At 42.9% G+C, this 27,344-nt stretch overlaps 2 protein-coding genes and 1 non-coding gene across 31 annotated transcripts in view; all 3 read right to left on the reverse strand.

The window, feature by feature from the left end:
- Positions 1–3,172: 3,172 nt before the first annotated feature.
- HAX1 (HCLS1 associated protein X-1) lies at positions 3,173–5,781 on the reverse strand. Of its 3 annotated transcripts, none has more exons than XM_061120709.1 (7): positions 5,627–5,780; positions 4,863–5,125; positions 4,496–4,683; positions 4,029–4,080; positions 3,805–3,911; positions 3,585–3,675; positions 3,173–3,436 (listed from the first exon to the last, which is right to left on the reverse strand). In XM_061120709.1, the coding sequence occupies exons 1-7, from the start codon at positions 5,677–5,679 to the stop codon at positions 3,351–3,353; spliced, it is 840 nt and encodes a 279-aa protein (XP_060976692.1). In that variant the 5' UTR covers positions 5,680–5,780; the 3' UTR covers positions 3,173–3,350. The 3 variants fall into 3 exon arrangements, with proteins under 3 accessions (XP_060976692.1, XP_060976691.1, XP_060976693.1); XM_061120708.1 differs by having other exon boundaries at positions 4,821–5,125; XM_061120710.1 differs by lacking the exon at positions 3,585–3,675 and having other exon boundaries at positions 4,821–5,125; positions 5,627–5,781.
- An 836-nt stretch (positions 5,782–6,617) lies between these two features.
- UBAP2L (ubiquitin associated protein 2 like) overlaps positions 6,618–27,344 on the reverse strand; it is a 43,655-nt gene continuing 22,928 nt past the window's right edge. For 7 of the 27 annotated variants that reach the window (XM_061120711.1, XM_061120716.1, XM_061120720.1 and 4 more), the window contains 17 exons: positions 24,466–24,664; positions 23,734–24,011; positions 23,407–23,579; positions 22,169–22,358; positions 21,405–21,459; positions 20,833–21,007; positions 19,814–19,886; positions 18,594–18,789; positions 18,415–18,503; positions 17,135–17,188; positions 16,509–16,590; positions 15,674–15,891; positions 15,203–15,308; positions 10,170–10,237; positions 8,907–9,104; positions 8,442–8,492; positions 6,961–7,591 (listed from right to left, as the gene is read on the reverse strand). In XM_061120711.1, the coding sequence (XP_060976694.1) occupies positions 7,496–7,591; positions 8,442–8,492; positions 8,907–9,104; positions 10,170–10,237; positions 15,203–15,308; positions 15,674–15,891; positions 16,509–16,590; positions 17,135–17,188; positions 18,415–18,503; positions 18,594–18,789; positions 19,814–19,886; positions 20,833–21,007; positions 21,405–21,459; positions 22,169–22,358; positions 23,407–23,579; positions 23,734–24,011; positions 24,466–24,664 (2,301 nt within the window). In that variant the 3' untranslated portion in view covers positions 6,961–7,495. Of the gene's footprint in view, positions 6,928–6,960; positions 7,592–8,441; positions 8,493–8,906; positions 9,105–10,169; positions 10,238–13,359; positions 13,764–15,202; positions 15,309–15,673; positions 15,892–16,508; positions 16,591–17,134; positions 17,189–18,414; positions 18,504–18,593; positions 18,790–19,813; positions 19,887–20,832; positions 21,008–21,404; positions 21,460–22,168; positions 22,359–23,406; positions 23,580–23,733; positions 24,012–24,465; positions 24,665–27,344 lie in introns of those variants that run through there. The other 20 variants (XM_061120718.1, XM_061120727.1, XM_061120729.1 and 17 more) reach the window with 13 other exon arrangements.
- On the reverse strand, positions 16,666–16,800 carry LOC133041847 (small nucleolar RNA SNORA58). Its single transcript, XR_009689404.1, has one exon. It is a non-coding gene; the product is annotated as a small nucleolar RNA SNORA58 (small nucleolar RNA).

Consider the following 27,344-nt stretch of genomic DNA (forward strand, 5'->3'; position numbering starts at 1 on the left):
AAATATCCAGTAACTTAAAAAAATTTAAGTATAGTTGACTTATGTTAGTTTCAGATGTACAGAAAAGTAATTCTTTTTGCAGGTTATATTCCATTATAGGTTATTATAAGTTAATGGGTATAATTCCCTGTACTATACAGTAAAAAATCCTTACTTTATCTGTTTTATACAAAGTAGTTTGTATCTGTTAATCCCTTACTCCTAATTTGTCCTCCTTCCATCCCTCTACCCTTTGATAACCATAAGTTTGTTTTCTATGTCTGTGAGTCTGTCTCTCTCTTTTATGTACATTCTTTTGTGTTATTTTTTAGATTCCACATATAAGTGATATATAGTATTTGTCGTTCACTTATTTCACTAAACATAATATTCCCTAGGTACATCCACATTGCTGTAAATAGCAGTATTAATATTTTACTTTTTAAAGGCTGAATAATATTCCATTCCATACACACACACACACACACACAATTTTTAAACTATCAAATGTCACTTATTAAATTCAAAATGATGTCATCAAAACAAAGATTTGTACAGATTTTTTTACTTCCTTGCAGAAATCACATATTACAAAAAATTTATTGAAGTATAGTTGATTTACAATGTTGTGTTAGTTCTACATACACAGCAAAATGGTTCAGTTATGTATGCATAATCTTCTTCAGATTCTTTTCCCTTATTTTACAAAATAAAGTATGGTTCCCGTGCTAAACAGTAGTACTTTGTTATCTACTTTTTATACAGTAGTGTATGTATGTTAATCTCAAACTCCTAATTTATCCCTCCCCCACATCCCCCCTTTGGTAATAATAAGTGTTTTCTACGTCTGTGGGTTTATTTTTGTTTTGTATATAAATTCATTTGGTTTTTTTTTTTTTGGATTTCAAACATAAGCAATATCATATGGTATTTGTCTTCTCCTGCCTGGCTTACTTCACCTAGTATGATAATCACTACAACCATCCATGTTGCTGCAAATGACATTATTTCATCCTTTTTTATGCCCAAGTAATATTCCATTGTATATGAGAATCCCATGGACAGAGGATCCTGGAGGACTACAGTCCATAGCGTTACAAAGAGTGGGTCACAACTGAAGTTACCTTCACAACTGAAATGAAGTGTATTTATATATATATAAATACACACACACACACTTCTTTAATCCAATTGTCAGTGGACATTTAGGTTGCCTCCATGTCTTAGTTATTGTAAGTGATTCCACTATAAACATTGGGGTGCATGTACCTTTTTTCTTTTTTTTCTTTCTTTACGACCCCATGGACTGTAGCCCACCAGGCTCCTCCATCCATGGAGTTTTCTAGGCAAGAGTTCTGGAGTGGGTTGCCATTTCCTTCTCCAGCATGTACCTTTTCAAATTATTGTTCTGATTCTTTCCTGATAGATACCCAGGAATGGAATTGCTGAATCAAATGGTAGCTCTATTTTTAGTTTAAGGAATTTCCATGTTGTTTTCCATAGTGGGTTCATCAATTTACATCCCCATCAACAGTATGAGTTCCCCTTTTCCCACATCCTCTCAGTTCAGTTCAGTCGCTCAGTCGTGTCCAACTCTTTGCTACCCCATGAACCACAGCACGCCAGGCCTCCCTGTCCATCACCAACTCCCGGAGTCCACACAAACCCATGTCCATTGTGTCAGTGATGCCATCCAACTATCTCATCCTCTGTCATCCCCTTCTCCTCCGGCCCTCAATCTTTCCCAGCATCAGGGTCTTTTCAAATGAGTCAGCTCTTTGCATCAGGTGGCCAAAGTATTGGAGTTTCAGCTTCAACATCAGTCCTTCCAATGAACACCCAGGACTGATCTCCTTTAGGATGGACTGGTTGGATCTCCTTGCAGTCCAAGGGACTCTCAAGAGTTTTCTCCAACACCATCCTCTCAAACACTTGTTATTTGTAGACTTCTTGATGAGTCATTTGGACAGATGTGAAGTGATACCTCATTGTGATTTTGATTTTCATTTCTATAATAATTAGCTAAAGAGTCTAATAATGTCCGACTCTTTGTGACCCTACGGGCTCTAGTCCATGGAATTCTCCAAGCCAGAATATTGGAGTTGGTAGCCTATCCCTTCTGTAGCAGATCTTCCCGACTGAGGAATTAAAGTGGGGTCTCCCACATTGCAGGCAGATTCTTTACCAGCTGAGCTACCAGGGAAGCCCCTAATAATTAGCTATGTTAAGCATCTTTTCATGTGTCTGTTAGCCATTCACATGTCCTCTTTGGAAAAATATCTGTTCATGTCTCCTGCCCATTTTTTTTTTTTTTTTCCCCTGCCCATTTTTGATTGGATTTTATTTATTTATTTTTTTTTTTGCGGGAGGATGGGGCACACAGCATGTGGAATCTTAGTTCCCCGACTAGGGATCAAACCAATGCCCCATGCATCGGCAGCATGAAGTCTTAACCACTGGACCACCAGGGAAGTCCTGACTGGATTTTTTTACATTGAGTTCTATGAGTTCTTCATATATCTTAGTTACTAACCCCTTGTCAGTCTTATCATCTGCAAATATTTTCTCCCCTCCCATAGGTTGTCTTCTTGTTCTGTTGGTTTCTTTTGCTGTGCTAAAGCTTTTAAGTTGAATTAGGCTCCATTTATTTTTGCTTTTTTTCTTTTTTCTTTTGCCTTGGGAGACTAATCCAAGAAAATAGTGCTACAATTTATGTCAGAGAATGCTTTGCCTATGTTCTGTTCTAGAAGTCTCATGGCTTCATGTCTTACATCTTTTTATTTTTCTATCTGGTGTAATGGGAAGTTCTAATCTACTTGTTTTGTATGCAGCTGTCCAGCTTTTCCAGTACCACTTGTTAAAATGACCAATAATGCTTCGCTAGTTATATTTTCTCTGAATTATCCAATCATAGTAATTTCACACATAGGGAAGCAGTTTTTCCCCATACACTTACACACATCGTTTTTTAAAAACTGATGCATCCGCATGTGGAAATTTCCCTGGAACTATCACTAGTTACCTATTCATAAGGAAAATCATTTTCTAAAGGTACCTGGTCCTTACTTATCAAAATCAGTTTTGTAAGTAAAGCAAAAAATTAAGAGATAATTTTTTGTGGGCCAAGTTAATTTGGGAAGCCCTGGATAGTGTGAGTAAGTGGAATAGCCATGACAAAACCAAGACCAAGGTATTAGCATAAATAAAGGTTTTATTGGTCAGTCTGGGTGACGGACACACTGACAGACCTTCAGTTCACTGTTCTGCACACCCGAGGTCCTGAGGCGGCAGGAAGACAGCTAAGCCCATTAGTACCGAGCAAAGGTAGGAGGCGGAAAGAATCTAAAGGCCTCTGAGGTTAATTAACAAGGCTACCGGGACCGGAACCAACGTCCTAGGAACAAATCCAGGATGGATGAGGAATCATCCAAGGATGGAGGTGTTGGTGATTCTGGACCTAAAGGAAAAAGTGATACACACAGGCTAAATCAAAGGGATTGCAAAGAGGCAAAGGAGAGCAGTAATGTGAAAGGGCAGGAGAGTAACGGTTTCCCTTTCCCATGGAATTGAGAGATGGATCCCTTTCATTTATACTCTTCACTTACCATCTCTAGGACTGCCGCCTGCCTCTTGATGGGTTACTGTGGTCTCTTTCCGGCCCTCACTGTCCACCACAGTCCGGCGCTCCTCTATAGTCTACAAGGAGAAGTCCCCCCACCATATCCCTAACATCACTAAAGGTGAGTTCACTGGTTTCTTTACATAGTCCCCCTTTCCAGAACATTCTCTGGTTACAGTTGCCTTTACCCTTCTCTCCCAACTCACCCCATCTGGCTTAGTGATCTTGGTCACAGAGACACTCTTGAAATAGGTTTTGGGTTGGGGCTGCAGAACCGGGCCAAGACCCTCCTGAGAAACCTGGGAATCAAGATCTAGGAGGGCACAGAAAGGAAACAAGAAAAAAGCAAAGAAGGGAACAAATGTGGTGGACAGAAATTTCAGGGAGAGAGACTACAGGGCTGGTAAATGTCCTCTCCCTCCAGACTTACCATTGTCTTCCCTGGCTCTAGAGTGGGGGGTCACAGGCCACGCATCATCAAACTGTAGAAGAAGCCAAAGTAGGTCAAATGACACCTTTCAATCTGAAATTTGAGGGGCCCCAGAGCCCAAACTATTTCCAAGTTCCAAAACCACTTTTTTCAAGAGAAATGATCCCAGCAGGATGGCTTTCTTTACTCACTCCTCCTCCTTCCTACCTGATTCATGTATTTCTCTACCAAAAAGCATTCCTGAACTGACACTTTTCTGTCCTCCTTCAACATTTCTGCTTTCTCCAAGGATCATCTACAGTAATTTTTAACAAAAAGCAGAACTCCCATTTCCTCCCAAAGAAAATTCTACACAAAGTTTAATATAGAAAACAGATAAATACAACCCAAGTCTGTTAGATTCCAGCAAGGTTTCCAGTCTTTGCAGTCTTCTCCACAGATCCCACTTCAGGCCCAGATGCACTCACCCTATGAAAAGGTCTCTGGGGGTCCCAGTCTGGTGCTGGTTTGGGGGATTCAGATCTTGCATCACTCTCCAAGCCCCCACCAAAGATCTTGGGCTGGTGACTATCTGGATACTTAAGCATTGAGTCCCGAAGCGTCTGTCCATCCTGTCGTCTCTCACCAGGTGTCTCTGACTCAGGACCTGGAAGTTCTGCAGAAAGGTGGCAGGTGGATGCTGGGAGTGGGAAAGGACTTGGGCTCTTTTAAATCTCCTTGAAATCATCAGCTTTCTCACACTTCCCAAACCCCAACTACTCTCTGCAAGTATTTTTTTTTTCACCCACCGACCCAGTAGAAACCACAGGTTCTTCCCCAGGAGCATCCACACACCAGGAGGGCGGGAAGGCAAGGTCCAGGCCCCCATCTCGCTGAAGATGTTATTGAAATCCCGTACTAGGTCATCAAAGCCAAAGTTATCGTGGAAACGCATTCCTCCTCCAGGGCTGAAGCTGAAGCCAAAGCTAAATTCCTCGGGGGGCTGGGTACCCTCAAACCTCGAGTTCCCACGGCCCCACGTGACTCCTTCTTCTTCCTCTTCCTCATCATCTTCGTCTTCATCGCGAGTCATTCCTCCAAAAAAGGGATCTCTGTGGCTAGGGGTGGAGGCAGATTAGCCACCAAAATTTCGGTACTACTTAAACCATAACATCAGCTAATGCGCGACAGAGTGGGACAAGAGTTGGGATCTGAGACCCTGAAGCGAGGGTAGAGGACTGGCCATCAGGTTTGTTTTGCTTCATCAAAGTCGTGTCCCGCCCCCGCAGCTTCCTGCGGTTCTTCTTAAGTGTTTCCCAGCCCCTCCCCTCCCCTCCCCTCCCCCAAGGTCTTGCTCACTTGTCCTCTTCCCCGGAGCCCCATTGTCTTCCCCACCCGGTACCCCTGTTGCATCACCCTAGATTGGAGAAAGGCTTAAGCGGCTGTTTCTTAACGACCGCCCTGGTTACTGTCGGGGGTGTGTGTTCAATGTTGACCTTCTTTTCCGCAGGAGTTGTAGGAGTGGAGAAAAGGATGTTTTTCCAAAAATAGGGTGTCAAGGGTCAAGCTCCCCTCAGAGTACTCCCGCCCCTCCGTGTCTGGCCCGAACCCGCTCTCACCTTCGAGGTCCAGAAAAGCCGAAAAAGCCCCGAAAGAGGTCAAAAAGGCTCATTCCCGCAGTGGGACTCGAACCTTCGAAGCCCACAGCTGGCAGCAGCCAGAGCTACGCTGTCGGAAATTGAGCGAACGTCAGACCACGCTGCCGGAAAGCAAGCATGCGATCGCACACTGTCGTAAAACAACCGTAAGCCGGCCGTCGCTGAGGGGCGGGGCGGGCGATCCTATCAAATTCTAAAGGCTTTCAGTTTTGCCCCCACCTGTTTCCTGTGAAGGGGGCGGGCGTACTGAATTTTTATTTTCCAACGAACACTTGCCCTCTAAGCCAATTCTTTTCGCCGACCAACCCACTCCAATAGGGTTTCGAGGGGTTGACGCTTGATGGCACTGGAGACAGCCGCCAGAGGGCACCCCACCCACACAAATGAACCGGACCCAGACCCTCCCTCATTGCACTCACCACACCCACGGACTAGTGTTCTGCCTTAACCCACCTCGCTCCCTTCTTTCATCCTGTTTCTCGCCTGACTTAAGTCTGGTATTAGAGGAATGGACAAAATGTATCAAGCTCCTACTTTAATAATGACATCCCGAGAGTAAAAGACACAGGAATGCATGGATTTAACTTCATCTCTCCAGCTATTTAGTTTGTCAAGATAGGCTCTGCAATCATCAGAATAGACTTTGTAAGAGAGCAAGGGAAATCTAGTCGTTTTGGGAAGGAAGAATTTGGAGGTATCAGTATCCCCTTTTGCCTATCAATGACTTTCAAAGCTTCTCCCCCTTTCTGTACCCCCACCTCCTTCCCAAACCTGGCCTTGCTCTAGCCTCCTCCTTTTCAAGGGTTTGTGTATTAGCTGTGTGAAATGAAAACACTCAAGAAGCAAGACCTACTGCTTCAGTTTTACTAGTCAACAGTGCATGTTTTGCACTCATTTCTTTCCAGTTCATTTGCCTGGACCCATCTAAATTAAACTTTGATTCTCTTGATACAAAGTGATTTCTTTCAGTTCTTGCTTAATCCCTTTCCTTTCCACCATCAGCTATCCCACCCCCTTCACTCCCTAAAATCTGCTACAGATCTGAAGGAAATGAAGTTTTGCAATGATTCTTTCCAGGCACCACTGTGAAATTTTTGAGGGAGGGCGAGGGAATCCCCTCAAGGGCAGCACATTAAGGTCAGAGTTCTTAAAGGGCGAAGATTCCGTTTTTATTCCACTGCCTTCGGGGCCTGCTAGAGAAGGCCCAGTTGGTACAGTAATATTTATTCATCAAGCTGGTCATCGACGAGACTGAGGACATCCTAGACGGAGCAAGAATGGGCAGAGGCTGAAGGTAGAGGTTTTCTTTTTATATATACAAGACACATTAATCCATTAAATTTGAAGACACAGTACAAAAAAAAAAAACCACTTCAACTAATTCATCTGACAATGCTGTTCATATTCATGACGCCATTTTTTGTTGTTGTTTTGTTTCCTAATAATAAAGGAGGAGACTCAGGGCTGTTGGGCTGATATATATTTGGGGGTCCCCCCTCCCCACCTCACCCACACACCACCAGGGTGAACAGGAGGAGGAGAAGAGAGGGCAGGGCCCACAGCAAAGTTTCATAATCTTGAATGCAAGGGAGGAGGAAGAGAGGAAAGGAAGAAAAAAAAAAAGGAGAAAATACAAATCCTATAATACATACAACAGAGTGGGGATGGTATGGGAATGGGACAGACATGAAGCTGAGGCATGGGGTGGGCCGCTGGGGGTGGGGGGTGGTGGAACCCCCCACATTCTTTTCTCTCTTTGATGCTGTTTCCATAGTTGCCAGGCTGAGAAGCCCTCTCAGAAGATGGGACCGGGAGAAGAGGATCGGGGCCTCAGTTGGCCCCCCAGCTGTAGCTGTTGTAGGCAGACTTGTTGGTCTGGGGCTTCTGCGGGATGGAGCTGGTCTGGCTACGTTGCCCGCTGCCCGTCTGCAGGGGAATGGGAGGGTGAATGGGGAGGAAAAAGATGTCGAGTTAGTGGGACAAATTTATGACATCTTCAAGTGGAGATTTAGAAACTGTTTTACTCTCCCATTCCCCTGGCTTAGAAACTACTCTGAAGCTTGCTTCTCAACCATCAGAAATTTGGTTGATACGGCAGTTAAAAGCACCTCTGACAAGTAAAAAAGCACCTATAAACTTTAAATAAGGGAAAGATGAAAAGAGGGCAGGATACTTTTGGAGGCAAGATAGTGAATCAGTTCTACTCATTTTCAATTCCACCTCCCCCCACCCCTCAAACCCATCCTCTCCTGTTCCCCGAAGGCTAACTCTCTAGAGAGAATTATGGCCTCTTGGAGATGGGTAATCACAAGGTGATTTCACTTTCACTGATCCCTATAAATGCCTCAATTTGGGTATCTGTAGTTGAGAGCAAGGAAGTCCTTACTCTAGCTTCCCAAGCCACCTATGAGGAAGGGGGAGAGGTCACTTGCACCACCCCAGGGCTCCCCAGCCCTATCACACATCACATCTGTGAGCCTATTTCAGGGAAGATAAGAGAGTCTGAGGCCCCAGGCTCCAGATGCTGCTCCAAGAATCCTTTCCATTCCAGTAACCAAGTGTTTCAAAAGTCAGGGAAGGGTAGAAAGAAAAAGAGCAGTGAGGAGGGGAGGACGAGAGAGGAACGGGAGGCCAGAGAGCTCAGCAAGGTGTGTGTGTTTGTGTATCCCGCCTTGTGACCGTGCAATCTCTTCTCTTCACGTTCCCTGAGACTGTGGAGGTGAAATGGGGACTGAAAAGGAGTGGGTTCAAGCATATCATCATTCAGTTTCATTACCTGCTCCTCCTGCTGGCGCTGGCAACAGAGAATCATCTGCAAATATGGTAGCTGAGGCAGAACCAGGATATATGGAAAATAAAGGGACAAACTTTGACAATAGAACTCCACCATTAGAAGGGAAAGCTACAATGTCAGGGAAGGGGGAAGGCTGGGAGAGGTTAAGAGGGGAGGTGTGAGCCAGGTCTGATGGGATGAGGACAACTGTGCTATGGGAGGAGGTGGAGGAGAAAGGCACCAAAGGAATCAGGGAAAAAAGGTTGCAATCTGGCCCCTCTCTGACATATCCTTTGCCGGCCACTCGTGTTATGTGCGCTGTGTCTGTATGTGCTGTGTGCCCATGGCTGGCGCTGGGGAGGATTGGGTGAAGTTGGTGGTGAGGAAGGGTAAGAAAAGGAAAGGGGAGGTAGTTTTAGGGATAGGAAGGAAGAGGAAGGGAAAGGAAAGAGGGGGAAGGGCTATTACCTGGCCATCCTGCTGCAGGTGATGGTGAAGGATCTGGGAATGCGGCTGCTGATGGGGAGTCAGGATGTGCATAAAGGGGGCAGGTGGGTAGGCAGCAGCTGTGGCCGGATTGATGGGCCCCCCACTTCCTAGGGCCGAAGGCAAGTTGAAGGAGGCAGCAGGAGTACCGGAATGAAAACCTTGTTTCTCAAAGGACTGCTATCCAGAAGAATAGGAGGAGAGAGAGTAAAAGGATCAGCAAACTATTCCTTGGAATTTCTGAATCTAAGATCCCCCACCCTGATAGAGCAGCATGGTGTCACAGGAATGCTGCACTTGAAGTCAGATATTCAGGTCTCTGCCTCAGTTCTAGTCTTTAATAGCTGTGTGATCCTGAGAAAACTATTCAGTCTCTCAGCCTGTTTTCTCTTACATGAATCAGGGATGCTATTAACCTCTCAGTTGTAAGGACCAAATAAGAGGACAGATGTGTGAGAGCACTTTGTGAAATCTGACATCATTCATGAACACAGGGAAATCTGTTGACTACTATTAGCACTATTAGCACAACCTCTGGAGTTGGGTAAAAATTAGAACTTGTTGGATATTTTTTTTTTTTTAATGAATACACACTGAGGTATCTTAAGTGTTAATGGTCTTGGTCATGAAGCACTCCACCACAACTAATACTTTACCTGGAACTTTTAATTATTTATGGTGTGCGTGAGGAGCAACACAATACTAATCTGTGCATAATTTGGATGCCTCCTTGCTTTAATTACTGGGCTGTGTTGTATCCTTTCCCACTCTGTTATAGACTTAGAAAGAATGGGAAGAACTAGTTTCCTTTCATTCTGTATCTATTCTCTGAGAAACTTATGAAAAGGTTGGGAGTAAGTAAAGGGCCAGGAAAACTTGCACAGTAAACAACATGACATCACAACAATTTACCACACTTCATCTTCCTGTAACATTTTTCTTTTTTCCAAGAGGGCTAAATTTAAACTTTAAGAACTCACTCACTTTCTAGTAGGATGGGTTTCCTGATACCTCTCTTAAGGAGATTGTTCTTGTTCCCTGTATTTTCCCGCCCTTTGGCCACATGGCTTGTGGGATCATAGTTCCCCGACCAGGGATTGAAGCCGGGCCCATGGCAATGAAAGTGCCAAGTCCTAACCACCAAACAGCAAGGGAATTCCCATGTTCAGTGTTGTTCTGTCACTGCAACTCCACCTCCCTGACATCCACCTCTCTTTCCACTTCTGCCCAGAGCCAGGCACCTACCTGGGTTTTGGAGTACACAGAACCCGAGATATCTGGCACGCCTGTATTACTGGAGGTGACTGACACACCTGGGGGAGGAGGAAACAGACAGGAGGGTTAGCTCAGCTGACTGTCTGGCCCCATCCCTGGCAAATGATGATGCTTTTCTAGCTACAGCACTGCAAGGGAATTTTGGTGTTTTTCCAACTTCATGTCAGTCCTGAGGAATAAGAGCTCATGACACAAAAAGATTCCCTAAGGAGTTCTCTTGCCCTTTCCCGATATATACCGTTTATGTGAGAGTGAGGTGTGTTGTTTTTGGGAGCACCAGGGAATATAGCCAAACTTCACTAGCCTATGACTTTCAAAACACTCTCTGTGCCAAAGCCCACAGGACTGTATTAAACTTTTCATGTCCATTTCAAATCAATCAGCCCAAACTCCACTCAGTTCTGCCGTCTTGCTGCTGAGTGGGCTCAAAATTCATGCCTCCACAGCATAAGCAAAGTACTAAAGGAGAAGTTCAGTTCAACCCCCAAGAGCACTTTCATTCTCAGAGCCTCAGTTTACTTAGGCCAGCTTCCCTATTGTCTTGGTACTACTAGGCTACATACTTACAATTTAAAGAGCAAATTTCCATTTACTGAATTTAAGCCTAAGTGTGGAGAAGAGGATAGACAGGGTTAGGCTATCTCTTATAGCCTAGGTGGAACACAAAATCCAACTGTCATTCTAGTTTACAATTTCAGCTTTTCCATGAGGTAAAAGCTCCAATCCATACTGTAGCAACTTGTGTGTTTAACTCCCTATACCACCACTATAATTTTATGGAAACCACAACGATACAGTTCCCCATTTTAATCTGTACTCCTTAAACTGAAATACACATACTGTACCTCCCAGGGTATGAGGCAGTAAGAATAGGAAAAAAGCCATCAGGTAAAATAACCCAGCATCTTACTAGCGAAACTGTATGCAAATATTGAAGAAAAAGTAACTGAAATTTTACTAGGAATTTAAAGCTTGTTTTCTAAAGATCTGTTTAATCTCAGAAAGTGAGATAAAACGAGACTTCAGAAAAACTTCAGTCTGGGTCTTTGGATTTTCCTCTGCTGTTAGGATCATTTTGATGAGTTTTTTAGAACTAAGATGGACTCACCCAACACACACACACACACACACACACACACACTCTGATGGAGTGACAAATGAGGAATCCTCCATTTACCCACAATTCAATAGCGATCTCCGTTCACACACACACACACTGATGGAGTCACAAATGAGGAATCCTCCATTTACCCACAATTCAATAACAATCTCCATTCAAACTCCAAAATCCAAATCCTCCCTAGACCAAGGCAGCCTTCAAAAGCTAAGCCCACCTTGGACAGCCACCTTAGAATCTTCCCAGTAGAAGTGGTGTTTACCCTGGAAAACCCTCCCATATCGTAAGTCCAGTTTCAGGGAGGAACAAACACAAAATAGGAAAAGAAAAGAATTACAGACACTAATGGCTCAGTGATAAAGAACCTGCCTGCCAATGCAGGAGATGTCGGTTTGATCCCTGGGTCAGGAAGACACCCAGGAAGAGGAAATGGCAACCCACGCCAGTATTCTGGGCATGGAAATCCCACGGACAGAGGAGCCTGACAGGCTACAGTCTGTGGGGTTGCAAAAGAGTCAGACATGACTTAGCAACTAAACAACAACAGAAACCAAGCATGAGAAAACACTTTCCCATCTTCGAAGTATCAACTCTACATTTTAATGGTGCTGGAGTAAAAGGGGACAACACAGGAACTAACCAGGTAGTGTTTTCCTTTCCTTTTTCAGCTCCCAGGTGCCCATTTGGCACATCACTGGTAACAGGCATAACTTTAGGAACAGAAATTCATTTATGAAAAAAGCTAAGCTAATGCGGAGGTTTGTGTGGAAATGTTGAGAGTAAGGTGAAATGGACAGGATAAAAATAGAACATCTCTGAGGGAAACCAGAAGAGACAATAACCTTTACAGTGAAGGTTCAAACAGCTTGCCAGCACCCTTGGTCATCCCATACAGAATGGAAGAGATGGCTGTTCTCAAGCCTAGTGGTAGGAATTTAGTTCCAATGTGCCCTTAACTGGTCTCATTCTTTCTAGAGGCTGGACTGGCTCAAAAACAGCTTCTAGTCTAGAAGCCTTGATTGGGCTACTGGTTGAAACAACTGGAGATGCAGAAAAAAACAAAATAGTGTAGTAGCCCTAAATGGACTCAGTGTAAGCATTTGAGACCCTAGAAAATAATAGGCATTCATTTCCCTACCTACTATTCACCAATTAGAAATCTCAGACTACAGAGTTTTTTTGCTTTCCTTCCAACAGTCAACATCCCCTGGTTAATCCACACTCCCAAGCAGTGATGATCACACAAACACAATGTGGATGGCGGGGAGGAGAAACAAGAAATCTCTCCCAGCATGGCAACCCCTGAGAAAGCTGGGCACACTCAAAAGACAAAATTACTTCAGAGGGCTGGGAACAAATACAAAGAAGGTCAAATATCTGGGTTTCCAATTAACCAAGAACGGAGTTCTCAGTATCCAAGTTAACTCTACAAATGAAGGGCATTAAGAGGGGGTGAGAATTTCCATAAAGGAGATGTCTAGCCAAACCTCTCCCACACATCCTTAGCTACACCCAACAAGTGCGAATTGACTAATAATCCACAATCCCTAAAAAGCCATCAAGGGACTATAAGAACAATGTTCCAGGCTAGAAGAGTTTCCATAGCCCGAGTCATCAACTAGCTGGTCACTCAAGAGTTTATCAGATCTCAGCCAGCCATGTGGCCTCTGGGAACCAGACGTGGGTACTAAACCTGGAAGATACTTTCATAACAACCGTCCTGAACACCATCTCTTTAGCCTTTTACAATGACATGACACTCATTTTTCTGTCCTTTCCTCTCTGCTTATGTCAGAGACAAGGGGAAGATCTAAACTGAAAAGTGAAGAGCTATAAGCAGCATGGAGAATGGGGAATTTTCTACAAATAGCTTTCTTTACCAACCAATCAACAGGCTGAGAACTAAGGCCACTTCCCCTCCCCCACCTTAACATAGTCACCATACTGAAAAGTTAATGATTCTTTGACTATGGCCACCCTCCACCCACAGCACAACATTGGCTCCTAGAGTCCAGAAAGACATGCACGGAAAGAACGCCAGAGTTAGCTAAAGAAATACCACAGTTTATTGAGGACTACAAATATTTTGTTACAAGTTGAAACTACATGCCTTCCAGAAATCAAAAGCAACAGCAGGTGTGTGCATTGATGCTTCGGAGGAGGTGCTGCACCGCTTGAATTCGAAATGGGTAAGACAGGGTCAGACACATGGGGCAGAGGGAAATGAGGCAAGGGCAAGTTCAAAAGCCCAGAAGGTATCCACAAACTCATTCCCCCAAGCCACGCAGGCCATGGCCACAGCTCAGCAGGCTCTCCTCAGTGGTCTGGTTTCTGAAACAAGACTTCAGTGCAAATTTATACACACACACAAAACACAGCCCCCAGCCTTGGGCCAAATTAGCTCTCTGCCGTCCAGAAATGCTTGTAAGGGGGTGGATATTTTCTTCCTAAAAGGAATCAAATACATAAAAATAAATGAATTTAGAGGTTGATGAGGAATGGGATGACAAGAGCCCTCTGTGGGATTGGGAACTGGGGGTCCTCAAAGGGTTGTTATAGGTTTCTGAAATCTTAGGGAAAAACTAGGATTTCCAAAACCTGGTAATGCCACCTTCTTATATTACCAATCATCTACCTCTTAAAATTCTTCAATCTGGTCCAGCTAAGACCTAACCCTAAACTCCTGTAATAGGGCCACTCTAAGACAAGAGCTTGTAAGCCTCCCTACCAAGGACTAGGGCTGACCTGCTCAGTGCGAGGGGTCCCGAGCCACAAGGAGTCTGTGTATTTAATCTCAGTGAGTTTAAATACAGGAGGTTTAATCTCAGTGAGTTATCTCAGGATTTCTTTACTTTAAATCTCAACTCACTGTAAGTCGTACAACACAGTTCAAAGCTCCACCTGATTGACAGTTTCCAGACCTACTGCCCTCTCAGCTCAGTTTCCCAATTACTGAAAAACCTTGGACAATTTTAACCATCTGGAGCCCATACAAGGGTGAAGAACACAGGTGCAGCTCCATCCAAACCATCATGAAACCATAACTGAGCTAAGAATTTTAAAGAACCACCCTCAACTTCAACCCCAAGCAATGGCAACCACGTACTCTCCATACACATCTATTAGGCACTGAGAAAAGTAGAATTGTTTTATTCAAAAACTCTTACTTCCTGTCCTCCAAAAACAGACAGTAGGTGTCAGGTATGGGAGTAAAGGATAGGATAAATATCTTTTAGGTCAGCGTCCATTCAGAGGATCCCCCTATTTCCCTCCCTGCCTTCAGCTGTACAGTGGACTTTGCGAAGAAACCAGCCATACAAATGAAGGAACCCAAAGGTCCAACTCTCCCTCTATTGAGCATTTGTGCCCTACTCCTTTCTTTCCACATCTTAGGCCCTCTAGATAGGGAATAAAATGAGAGGCCACATGAGGAAAGTAGTACTATAAAGAGATTTCAACCAAACCTATTACAGCGTCTTAGCTAAGAACCCATTTAACTTTTCTATTCAGTGAATGAATATATCACCTACTGTACTTACCAGTACCTTAAATGTTAACACCTGCCCCCACTGAAAAATCTCAGTAAAATCTTGCTTAGATTTGGGTGGGCCCCTTGCTTCCCACCCAAAGTGTAGGCCAGCCAACATATTCTAATAGCCAATTTGTGCCCCGGGGCATTCTCGTCCTGAGTAATAAATACATGTTCTTCTATTAAGCTCTTCTGTTGGTGCTGCTCAGACAGTAACCCAAGTCAGACAAACATTAACAATCATACCTGGAGCAGCAGCACACCCTTGCCAGTCCTATTTTCTCAAGCATCAAATCTTCCTCCCTGAAACTCATTTAATAACATCCCAATGACAGCCAGGGGTCAAGGTTAGCTTACCAGTGTTGTATCCATGAGACCCATAACCACTTGGCTGTTGGAAAGGGGTGGCTGATGCATTCACACTGACATTCACACCATGCTGCTTGGAAGAGGTAGGAGCCACCTGAAGAACAAAAGGCCAGCACTACAGTGAAATGGTGGCAAAGTTACCATTTAACCTACTCCAGAGACTGGGCATTCAAGACGGCTACCCACCCTGAAGCAGGCTGTCCCGTTCGCTTAGCAAAATGGCTCAGGGAGCGGATGACAGTCTGAGGGCAGCAAAGCCGTACACTGCCCCTTTAGCTAATTCTAACAACAGGGGGTCCCTTATCCCAATACCACCCATCCAGCCCCAGTCCCTCTCCCAGGCCAGAAGTGGAAATTGTTCCTCCTTATTTGTTACCAAAAAGTCATCTAGCTTTGAAAGTAGCTAGGATAGTGTCGAGGATTCTTCACTACAAGTAAAGACCAAGTCCAAGCACTTACAGGGAACACAGCAGGCCCATACTGGAAGGTGCTGGGAAGGCCAGGAACCCCTGTGTAGTATGGCAGGCTGGTGTAACTGTAGCCAGGAGGCAGCGCCGGGTTCAGGAATGTCTGCTGCGTGGTATGGTGAGTCTGCGTCTGGTTCTGTTGGGGTTGGGCCAAGGTTGTGGCTGGGGCCGGGGAGGAGGCATCCCCACGGCCGAACTTTGTGAGGTCACCTGTGAAAGGAGAGGCTCAATGTATCTGCCTCTTTTACTCCCCACATCAATGTAGAATTACCTCTTCTGGTTTCACATGATCCAGGAGAGACTTGGTTAAAGTTCAATTCTTTGAATTTTATTTTCTTGAGGCTCCACTGAGCATTGCTCAGGACACACTCTGCACAGTGCCAGTCAAGGACTAATGAGGCATGGCTGTGCAATGCTGTGGCAGAGACAAGCTTCCAGAATAAAGCTCCTATATGGTTTCTCTGCCCACCTATGTTCTTTCATCTCTTCCCCACCCGACCCCCTACTTCCCCTCTCTGCTTTTCCTGCATGGGGAAAACCCCATATAGGACCTGAAAAACAGTGACAGTCAATAAGGACAACAGGTCAGGCCTGTGGCCTGGCAAGGCAATAAGACTGCCATGTAAATAGGGAACAGGAGTAGAGATGAGCAAAGGAAGGTCAGTTCAACCTCTATACTATTCTAAATCTACTGACCCCGATTCATGACATCCATTTTGTATAATATTTCTGTCAAAGATCTTAAGGTGAAAACTGGATCTACTAATCAGGTTTCTGCCACCAATACCAACACAGCTTCCCTTTATTCAGCCTCATCCCAATCCTACCAGAATAAGGGTTGCTGGCCAGGCTACCATCCCTCCCAGTCAGCGGAGTGGTGGGTGTGGGAAATGGGATGCTGTAGTAATCCTGAAAGACAGAAATAAAAGAGACTCAGTGCCACTCATTATTGGCATGACACATTGTACAAGGTGAGAAGCAAGAGAATGTTGGAGAACTGCAGTTTATCCAGCCATTAATGAGCTGGCAAGAGCTAGCACAAACTCCATATTACTCTTGCATACACTGTCCCCCCTGCCTGGCCATGGAGATAGTCAGGCAAGGTCTACAAGTATGCCCACCAGGAAAACGCTTCAAGTCCATCAGTACCAATAATATTCTAGATAAATTTTAAACCTCTAGATATAATCCTTAATAGTCTACCACTACGAAGATAATACATCTTCCTTCTAGAATTCATCAAAGTGTTTGAGACATAAAGAAAGCTTAAAATATGTTTAATTCAAAGATGCCACAACTTTTTTTTTGAAGTGACCTTCTATTAGAACCACTCTCTAAGTACATTCTAATAGGTTGAGAAAAAACCAAGTCTGTGACTTATCAAGTAAACATCTGGAATAATTCAAACATTAAGATCACTTTCTTTCTCTAAGCTCTACATCCATATACTCACCAATGGAAATCTTGTCTGAAGCATCTGCAAGTCATCATAACCATATACCTGTGGCTGAAAGATAAAAACACGTTAACAGTATTAATGGGAACTGGTCATGATGGTAGCAAACCAAGGAGCTAAAAGACAAGATAAATCAACAGTACTTTCATCTTCATTCATGAGAAAAAAGAGGACATAGATTATTTCCTTCATTTTCTTTAAGAAATGAAATGCGAAGAGATTACATGATTCATGAAAGGCCTTGAAGTTTTCCTTGAGCTACATACTGATTCAACTAGGCTGTCCTCTGGGTAGCAGTGGGGTACATAAGTCACACATGAAAAGTTAACTTTATTTTGCCAGTCTTTTTCTCCATTAGCCTTCAAAATATGGCTTAAAATTCCTCTCTCTCAGAAAGGATTCACATTTTACTCTATTATTTAACCGCTGGATACTAAGGTAGTGTGTTAACTATTTAAAAAGTGCCACTGGGTATTTCATTTGTATGATAATCTAAACTCTCTGAAGGCAAAAACAGGTGTTTTGGGTTTTTTTTTGGGGGGGGGGAAGTATTTACAATGCTGTGTGAGTTACAGGTGCGTAGGTTCTCATATATCCACTCTTTTTTTTACCCTTTTTCCATATAGGCCACTGGAGTACAGAGCTGAGTCGCCGGTGCTACACAGGAGGTTCTTAGTAGTTACCCGTTTTACATACAGTAGTATGCACATGTCAGTCCCAACCTCCCCATTTATCTCTTCCTCTCCTGTATCCCCTGGTAATCGTAAGTTCAAAAAACAGGTATTTAAAAAAAATGTTTCTAAATAAATATCCTTCATCTTAATAAGCACTGAATACATAAAACACAGCAAGACAAAAGGCTACTCCTGTTCTTCACCTATTCTCAGAGAACCACAGACTAACTCGGGGAACTCTACTCTCATCAGGTCAGAGCCAGCATAGACCCCCAGGATTAGCAATCAATCCAACTAGAGAAAATAATTTTCTAGGAAACTGAGGGATTCACTAACACAACAGACAAGTTCACAGTGACACTCTGGCCTCTGGCTTCTGAGGCCCAGTAATTCTTTCACACAGAGAAAATACACAATAGAGGACCTGGTCTAGGTTGAGTCCTTCCTCTTAAAAAAAATTATTTCCCCCCCAAACTACAAAGATTAAAGACTACACATGACAACCGCTCATTTATTATGTATAGTCTTCCACCTGAAGTCACAGCACTAAAGACTAGGCATACCACCTTCCTCTTTTGGAAAAGATCATTCAGTCTCACTTACCGGGTAGGCATGTAACAGCCCTGGAGCCATAATATATGGATTAGGCAACAATGGCGGGACCCCAGGAGGGAGGTTGGGAGGAGCTTTTCCTAAAAGAGAAATTATATTTTTATCCTGTCACACCATTACTTTGCTCCTCCATCCCAAAGGAAGGTAACTGAACTTCTACACAGGGTTACCTGAAGTCGTAGCAACTGAGCTTCGAGTGGAGGCTGTGACAGTAGAGTTGCTGCCTAGGCTGAGGCCCAAGCTACTGCCACTACTGAGACTGGAGGAGACACTGACCACTGGGGGAGGAGCAGAGACGGTGCTGGATGCGGTGGAGAAAGTGCTGGAGGAAGAATGGAGATTCGCCTCACTCTCCACGCTCGTGTGCTTCAAAAAGGCAGTGCAGTGGAAAAGAGGAGGAGGAGACAGTGATTAGTGTAACAGGTCAGGAAAGACATTCCCTTCTGTTGATTCTGTCACACCAACTTCCCAATTAAAGAGGCTGAGGCAGGGTACTGGGCATCCTCTGCCAAAATAACTAGAATAAACGATTAAATACTCTCCAGCTACACATTCACCAAGATTTATCTGGTAAAGATGGTTAGCAATGGGGCCACTGCACATTATCACCCTGTTCAAAAAGCAGCAGAGCGAGTAGGGACAAACTCCCTAGAAACCAATACTGACTGCCCAAGGAGACAAAAGATAAGTTAGGTCTGAAAAATACATCATAGCCTCCTCGACTACTATTCTTCACTAGGCTAACACAACAGACAAGTTCAGAGGCTAGAAAAAAGTACAAGTTCTAATGCATTTAAACCTGAAATAGTATACTGGAGGAAAGAGAAAATCCATCCCAAGCTTTTGACAAACCAGACATGCTTTCCCTGAAACAGGTCCTTTTGAACTGAGTTTTTTTCCTTACCATCTCAGCTTAATTCCACAAATATAGTTGTCACAAAATCACAACAGTGAAATTAATTCTTTAGCCAAAAGCACTCATCTGGCCTTTACTTTCATAGGATACCTAGACTCCTTATTTTCAGGACTCAGGTTTGGCAAATCCCAGAGTGAAAATGGCTGTATCAGTTAGAAAAAACAATGTTCTTACAGAATTTATCACAGCATACAAAGCCCCACCCAGTTTCAGTGTCTTAAAAAAAAGTCATCTACTCAGGAAAGTAATGCCCAGGGCTTTAAGAGTTAGCCCACAGCTCTGCAGTGTTTCTGGATTCTTCTGCCTCCCTTGGCTTCAAGCGTCCTTTACCCCTTTTCCTGCAACCTTAGATCTGTTGTCATTTTGCCACCTCATGAAGAAATTTTCAAGAGTTGCTTCTTGGGAGAATCTTATGGTTAGATAATTGTTTGAGTATAATAAGACCACATTTCCTTTTCCCACATTCACACTTACCAAAAGAGTGGATGTCGAAGTGCGCCCAGAAGATGTTGATGATGAAAGGGTATTCTGCTGAGTAGATAACGTGCTGTAAGGATAAAGTGGTTGCCATCAGCCACAGTGCTACGGTTACTGCCTGACGTGGAGCTTCAGTCAAGAACTGGGGACTAGGCTGGGGACTTCCCTAGTGGTCCAGTGGTTAAGAACCCACCTGCCAAAGCAGGGGACACAGGTTTGATCCCTGGACTGGGAACTAAGACCCCTCATGCCTCGGGGCAACTAAAGCTCACGCACTGCAACTACTGAAACCCATGCACCCTAAAGCCTGTGCTCCGCAAGGAAAGAAGCTACTGCAATGAGAAGCCCGCACACCCAACTAGACAGTAACCCCCACTCCCTGCAACTAGAGAAAGTCCATGTGCAGCAACAAAGAACCCATGCATTGCAATGAAGACCCAGCGCAGCCACAAAAATTAACAGAGGCCAGACATAGAGAACTAATTTGTGGTTGCTGAAGAGAAAGAGATAGAATTGGAGTTTTGGGTTATCAGATGCAAACTAGTACATACATAAAATGAAGGAACAATAATAATGAAGGAACAAAAAGGTTCTACTGTACAGCACAGAGAACTATATTCAATATCCTGTGATAAACCATAATGCAAAAAATAGAAGAAAGAATGTATGTATATGTATAACTGAATCACTTTTCTGTACAGCAGAAATTAACACATCATAAATTAACTATAATTCAATTAAATAAAAAAATAACCCAGGCAAAGAAGGCAGAGTATGGGACCAAGCAGATCTGAGATCATAAGGTCAACACAATAGCCAGCGAGGGGTAGTGAGCAGTTAAAACAAGAATGGGTTTTGAGAAGGGGAAAAAAGCCTCCTCTGTCTTTACTTCCCATAGCTTGTAGGTCATCCACTTAGATAATGTGGTCTCTGCTAGGCAGAGAGGGTAAGAGAGAACCAGAGAGCTCTGTTATTACTATCCACCAACCCAAACCTCCATCCTCACCCCAAATCACCTGCTGTGTTGTGTGGTGGTAGTATTTGGAATCTCCTCATTGTGGCTCAAGCCACCCAAGGAGGATGAGTGCTGATTGGTTGTCGTCAGTAAGGAAGCTGCAGATACCGTTTCACTGAGAGGGGGGATGCCCGAAGAGGAAGGTGAGTCAGATTTCACTGCAGACCCCGTAGCACCTGGAAATAAAGAAAGGAATTCACATTATCAGAGGAAGTTAAGAGGTGACAACAGTCCTAGGCTGTCCCGAAGAGTGTGAGTATGAGTTATTTAGTAATGGACCACTGGCATTTAGGTGCAATCTTTTTTTTTTTAAATTCCGAGCATTTCACAGTACCAATCTCATTCGTCCAATAAAGGAAACCAAAAGGATTATCACTGTTACAAGACAGAGAACCTGAAACTTAGGAAGGTTTGAGATTAAACATCAAGGTAGAAAAAATCAAGCTAAAAATAAAACCAAAAGTTTTGATCATTGAGGCAGGGGTCTTTTCATGACAATCTACAACATGCAAAAATATTGAAAGGGTAGTAAAAACACTATAATTTAGAGGAAAAAGCCTGGAGAACCCTCACCTTCAACAGATTGCGTGGTCTGTAACTGCGTGGCCTGCACAGAACTGAAGCCATTCTGGTAAGAAATAGACAAACGAATAGATTAGGTTATTAGTACACTGACTCAAGTTTAATTTTTGCCAACCAATTTCTTTCAGAGAAATTCTGCAAGTTAACAGAAGGATTAACATAATGTACACAACCCAAAGGAAAAACAACAAAAACTTTAAAACAACAAAAGATATACCGACCCTGTGTGACCCAGAGCAATAGGAGGCAATGCCCAAACTGCTGAAGAGATCCCCAACCCCAAACAGATAAAGGAGAGGTTCAAATCCAATGATCCCTCGGGAGGGATGTGGGAATAAGACAGTTCAGCCAAACCACTTATTTTGCTGGCTGCATCTGACAGTCATTCCACATTCTCCACATTTCCTTTGGCATATGCTGTCCCCCTCTCCAAGCCAAGACATAGCAAGGTGAGGTCTACTGATATGCCCTCAGAAGTCTAGCAATCAGATCTTCCAAGAAAACAGGTATTGGAGAATGCTTCTCTAGAGAGAATGAATCTTTAGTGCAAAGAGAATGATCTTCTGGCTCTAAGTCTCCAGGATTAGTGCACAGAACTTTTTTTTAATTCACCAACCACAAAAATGAGGTTAAGCTTCATAATCAGCATTTCAGAGATATCTCAGCACCATTTGTCAAGAAGTAAAACACTAATATTTAAGAGACTTTATCTTCTATTCTCCCAACCAATGCCCAGGGGCTAATGAAGCCAATACCTTTGCCTGAGTCAAGTCCTTTTGGGGTGATGAAGAGATGGAGCTGGGGTACCGCCGAGTCTGTGTGGATCTCTGTTCATATAGAGGGCCCTGAGCATTATTTTGGGAGGTATAGGTTGTCGACTGAATTGGGCCACTCTGATAACCGGACTCCTGACTCTGGTTAGATGAAATTGTGGATGAAGATTCACTGTGGGGAATGGAGAAGGAAAATCTCAAGAGAAATGAATAGAACAGATCTACTGATACTAGAAGAGTGGAGTAAGTAACTTACTAGAGTTGATTACAATCAACTTCTAATCAAATTGATTATAATCAAAAAGACAAACTTCAAGAACAAATAAAAGATACTGCGACAATTTTCTCCTGGCAACAGTAGGAATTTCCACATCCTATAAAGCCAGGTATCTAAGCTAAGAATCGAGCTTAAAAACATTTTCAACTCTTAAAGAAGAGAAAATTTTCTTGTGTCCCTACATTCTGCTGTTATTAGAAAAAGAGGCTAAAAGTCAGTAGAAAGGATACGCTACTCTTGGTCCCTTTCATACAACCGTAACAAGAACCCTAAGCACAGGAAAAACCTTTTGCTTATTTTAAGGAATTCCCAGTTCCTGGCTCTCTCAAAAACCCAAGAGCAAAATTCTCTTGAGAAGAACTTTAAAAATACTCACATGCATTAACAACAATTATGATTCAATAGAGCTAGGCTAGGGCAAGGCATCTCTACTTTTAAATTCTAAGGATTGGGTGTGGGGGGGGGACACCTATTACTCTGAAATTCCAGGATTTTCTATTGCCTAAGATAGACTTCCCTGATATCTATCATAGGAAATAGAAAAGGTTCTATAGGAAAGGTTTCTTTTAATTCTGTACTACTAATTTTAATTTTATCTCCTTCCTAGGAGTTCAAAGTTACAACCTTCATAGGCTTTAAATCCACACAAAATGTCTCAAAGTGTCAAAAGCACTGTTGGTTGTGGCAGATGCCAAGGTACTTTAAAGGTGGGGTACACCTTTCTAGGAACTGTGCTTGGACATTCTGTAAGTACCCAAAGGATATATTTCTATCTGTTTAGAATTATGAAAAAACCTAGTAACAAAAGCACTCAACAAACTGCTACAAGTGGCTGCTTTTCCTTCAATCAGAGCCTTGGCTGTCCAGAGTTCTAGGAATCAACAAGAGACTTACAGAAAGTGGTAAAAGTCTAAAAGAAGTCTATGACAGCTGTTTCCTCTACCTGGCCGTGCTGGTATAGAGGCTACTTGGAGCCTGGCTTGAAGAGGCGCTCGTGGTGGGGGTGGACTCATAATCAGAAAGGACAGGCTCTGACCCAAACTGCAACGCCCCAAACTGCAGGTTTAGCCCTGAGATATCTGCTGAACCAGGCATCTCCACAGCCAGAGCAGGAATCTGTACAGAAGATAAAGAAATGGTTTACTATAACCTTATTGTAAGACTGATAACAAACCCCACATCAGACTTCCAAACTACATCCTTACAATCTCAATTCTCAAATCCCACACCCCTTTGCCCTAAAATAATATCTATCTAAAAGTTCAAATACCTTAGAAGTCAAGGAGGCTTTTTTCTTCTGCTGTTTCAGTTTTTGCTGAGCCGGCTGAGGGCTGGAGGATTGGTTGTCTGAAGACCCAGGAGACATTTGTGGAGCCGAGGTGGATTTGCTTGGCAGAGGAGAAGACGGGGGTGGAGGTGCGGCTGTGGAGGTAGCCACAGCAGGTGCCTTCTCCTGAAGGAACACCTCCATCATGGTTGAAGACGGGGTGAAAGCCTGGCGCTTTGTAAAGGGGCTGTGCACTGTTGAATCATTTGGGTTCTTCAAATCTGCATGAGGACATCCAATAGGTATGAGGCCAGAGGTCCTCATTAACCTCAAGAAAATACTATCATTCTGTGACAACCATTGGGTTATATCAAATCAACACTATTACACTGCCTTTGTAAGAAAGCAATCTAGAAATGGCCCATATTCAGAGTATAAGGTCCTAAAACGGCAAAGTTCATAAACTCTTCCAAAGGCAACACACTGTTTTCAAATACTGAAGATAAATCTAGGAAAAATCCAAAACATCCTCACGTCAACAGAAGACTGCAAATGTGTACAGGGTTAAATTTGATGAAAGAGATATACAGCCTCAACTTATATATTTATTATTCCCCAGCTATCTGAACTGAGCCTCTCTGACAAGGGGAAATGAGTGTGGGAACTATTCCTGCCAGCCTCTTGGCAGTAATCCTCCAACGCTTAAAGAATTCAGTCACTTTCCATCTTTCTCACCATACTGCACCAGCGATGGGGACTGTGTGGTAGAGCCCATGTCCCATGAGGAGGTGGTGGTGGTTCCAGATTGAGAATGCTGAGCTGCCAACTGAGCCAGGGCCTGAGCAGTCTTGAATTGCTCCAAGAACTGGGAGCCTGTGGTGCTGCCGCCTTTAGCTTCACCGACATCACCAAATCCTTTCCCTAACATGCTCACCTGTAGATCAACACAGAGATTAGAGAAATCCACAGCCAAATAACCTTGTTCAGCTACTCAAAAAGACACTCATCTGGGTTAAGAGTCGGTATAAAGAATGTCACTAAATGGAATAGTCTATTACAGCATAAGGCCTGGACTGAGACTGTCTAGACTTAAATCCTGGTTATAATTGTGGAAAAATGACTTGTAGTCATCTGTACCTCATTTTCCTCACCTGAAAATAATAGTAGTATCTCATAAAGGTGTAGGAGGATTAAACAAACAATAGATAAAAAGCATTTAATATGTGCATGACACATAGAAAGCACTCAAAGAAATTTAAGAGCCATTAAAATTGATACCATTGCCATCACCCTTCCCTCCCTTCTTCTCAGGGACTTCCTTTTCTTCTTTGGCCATGCCAGGTCTCAGTTGCCTAACAAGGCAACTCCAGTTGTGGCATATAGGATCTAGTTCCCTGAACCTGGGCCCCCTGCACTGGGAGCGTGGAGTCAGACACTGGGCCACCACGGGAGTCCTCAGGAATTTCTTTAATGACTGGAGGAGGGGTTTCCCCCCTTTTTGAATTTTTAAAACAACTGATAACTGTTTACTAAGCTAACATGAAGATGACATAAAATTTCACTTCAGTCATTAGTGTCTTTGCCCCTTCCACTGAAAAGCTCAAAGAGAACAAAAACAACTAACTGGAGCTTCATGTCAATGCTTCTAGTAACTAGCAGAGAGAAAAGATGCAAAATTAGGGACCATCCCAACTTCTGCACTAGACGATCATGATAATAAAGAAAAACTTACTCTTGATGCTTCTGGGGGATCCCCAATACCAAGTAAAACTACCATCCTAGACCAGAAAATTAACCATTCTAAAGAAACTCTAAGGAGATTTAATCTAGTCTTTCTTAGGTTCTTATTTAACCACATCATGATTTTCATCATTAAGCAGCACTTATACAAAATCAATCTGTCCAACTCAAGGTAAGACTTTTTCTTTTGCACTTCAGTCTGCATTTCAAGATTACACAAAGAAAAACCAAAACAGCCAAAACCTAGTTGAAAGTACAGGATTGTAGGAGAAATGATCCCACACAGCAATGATTACCAAATACTCTGCAAGCATGAAACATTAAAGACACAGAAAATTACTTTATATTCACATATTATGATAATAAGGACTCCTATGTTACTTACATCTATTAAATTTTAAGGGAAATTAATCCTGTAATTTATCCTGAAAGGAAAAGAACTACATTAAATAGCACACTAATTAATACAGATAATAAGAAAGAACAGAATAGTCTTTATGTTTAGTTTAACATATCACATGACACACAGTAAATAGAATGTTAAGGGTAAAGTGGAAATATACTGAAATTTCAATTTTTGATGAGAATTTGGATTTGGGTATAAATCTGAAATTCCAGGCTTTAAAGGTAATTTAAAGTGACACAAAGCACTTAACCCTTTTCAAGTCATCTATCTTAGGGGCTGGCAGCTATTTTCTGATCATCTTTATCCCATTTTCTTTCTTTCTTTTTGGTCCCAACACTTCTCTCCCTTTCCCTTCTCTTCCAGTTTTTCTCACCTGTCGCCATTCATATATGGCAGAATATTAACCACCAAATTACCATTAACACAGGAAAATTATTTTAGGATAATGGTTAAAAATTAAAAAACTTCTGGATTAGAGGCTGACTTGGCAATTTTCTAGTTGAAGCAATTACTATTAATATATATCTTACTACTAGATAAATAAAAGCATATGCATACACACTGTCTCTTACCTCTTGACAACCACCAAAAAGTAAACAGACAGCAAAGTAAAAGAAAGAAAAAGCAGTACTTTTAGGATTTACTGACCATAAGAAAGTTGGTCCTTGTATCATCTTTGTTTATTTAGCCTTTCCCATAATTGATGACCTTGAATTTTTTAAAAATAATTCTGAATCAACAAGTCATTTGTTGTTAAGTGCTCCAGGGGGCTAACAACTAATATCACTACTGCCACCACATTTGTATAACTTTTACCCATAATCTTATCTGTCTTCCTGAAGCCCTGTAAGATAGGCACAGCAAGCACCCTTATCCCCACTTAAGAAGAAAAGGAGAAACAGTTATTATATGGGCAGATTCAGAAGACCCCAAGTTTTTAGAAGCCTAACTCAGAAATGTCTGATTTAAATAAATACATATGGTAATTGTGCTCTATCAAGAAACAGGGAAGTGCTACCACCTGTCATCAACGTTTAATTACTGTTACTAATTAGTATTAGCGTTAAAATTGTCATTGATTTTCTCTCTTCAAGAATAACAGAAAATAAGGACTTCCCTCATGGCCCAGTGGCTAAGACCCCACATTTCTAATGTGGGGGGCCGGGAGAGAGGACTGGGTTCGACCTCTGGTCAGGGAACTAGGCCCTGGATGCCACAATTAAAGATCCTACATGCCACAACAAAGATCTAAGATCCCAAGTGCCACAACTAAGACCCAGCACGGCCAAATAAATTAATTTTTTCCCCAAAAAAATTAATTAAAAAAAAATATATATATATATTGTTCAGCACTGTTAAGTATTCAGTAAATGGTGTCAGAGCTTCCCAGGTGACACAGTGGTAAAGAATCCACCTGCCAATGCAGGCAATATGGGTTTGATCTCTGGATCAGGAAGATCCCCTGGAA

This window comes from Dama dama, chromosome 20 (assembly GCF_033118175.1).
Source record: "Dama dama isolate Ldn47 chromosome 20, ASM3311817v1, whole genome shotgun sequence".
Classification (NCBI taxonomy): domain Eukaryota; kingdom Metazoa; phylum Chordata; class Mammalia; order Artiodactyla; family Cervidae; genus Dama; species Dama dama.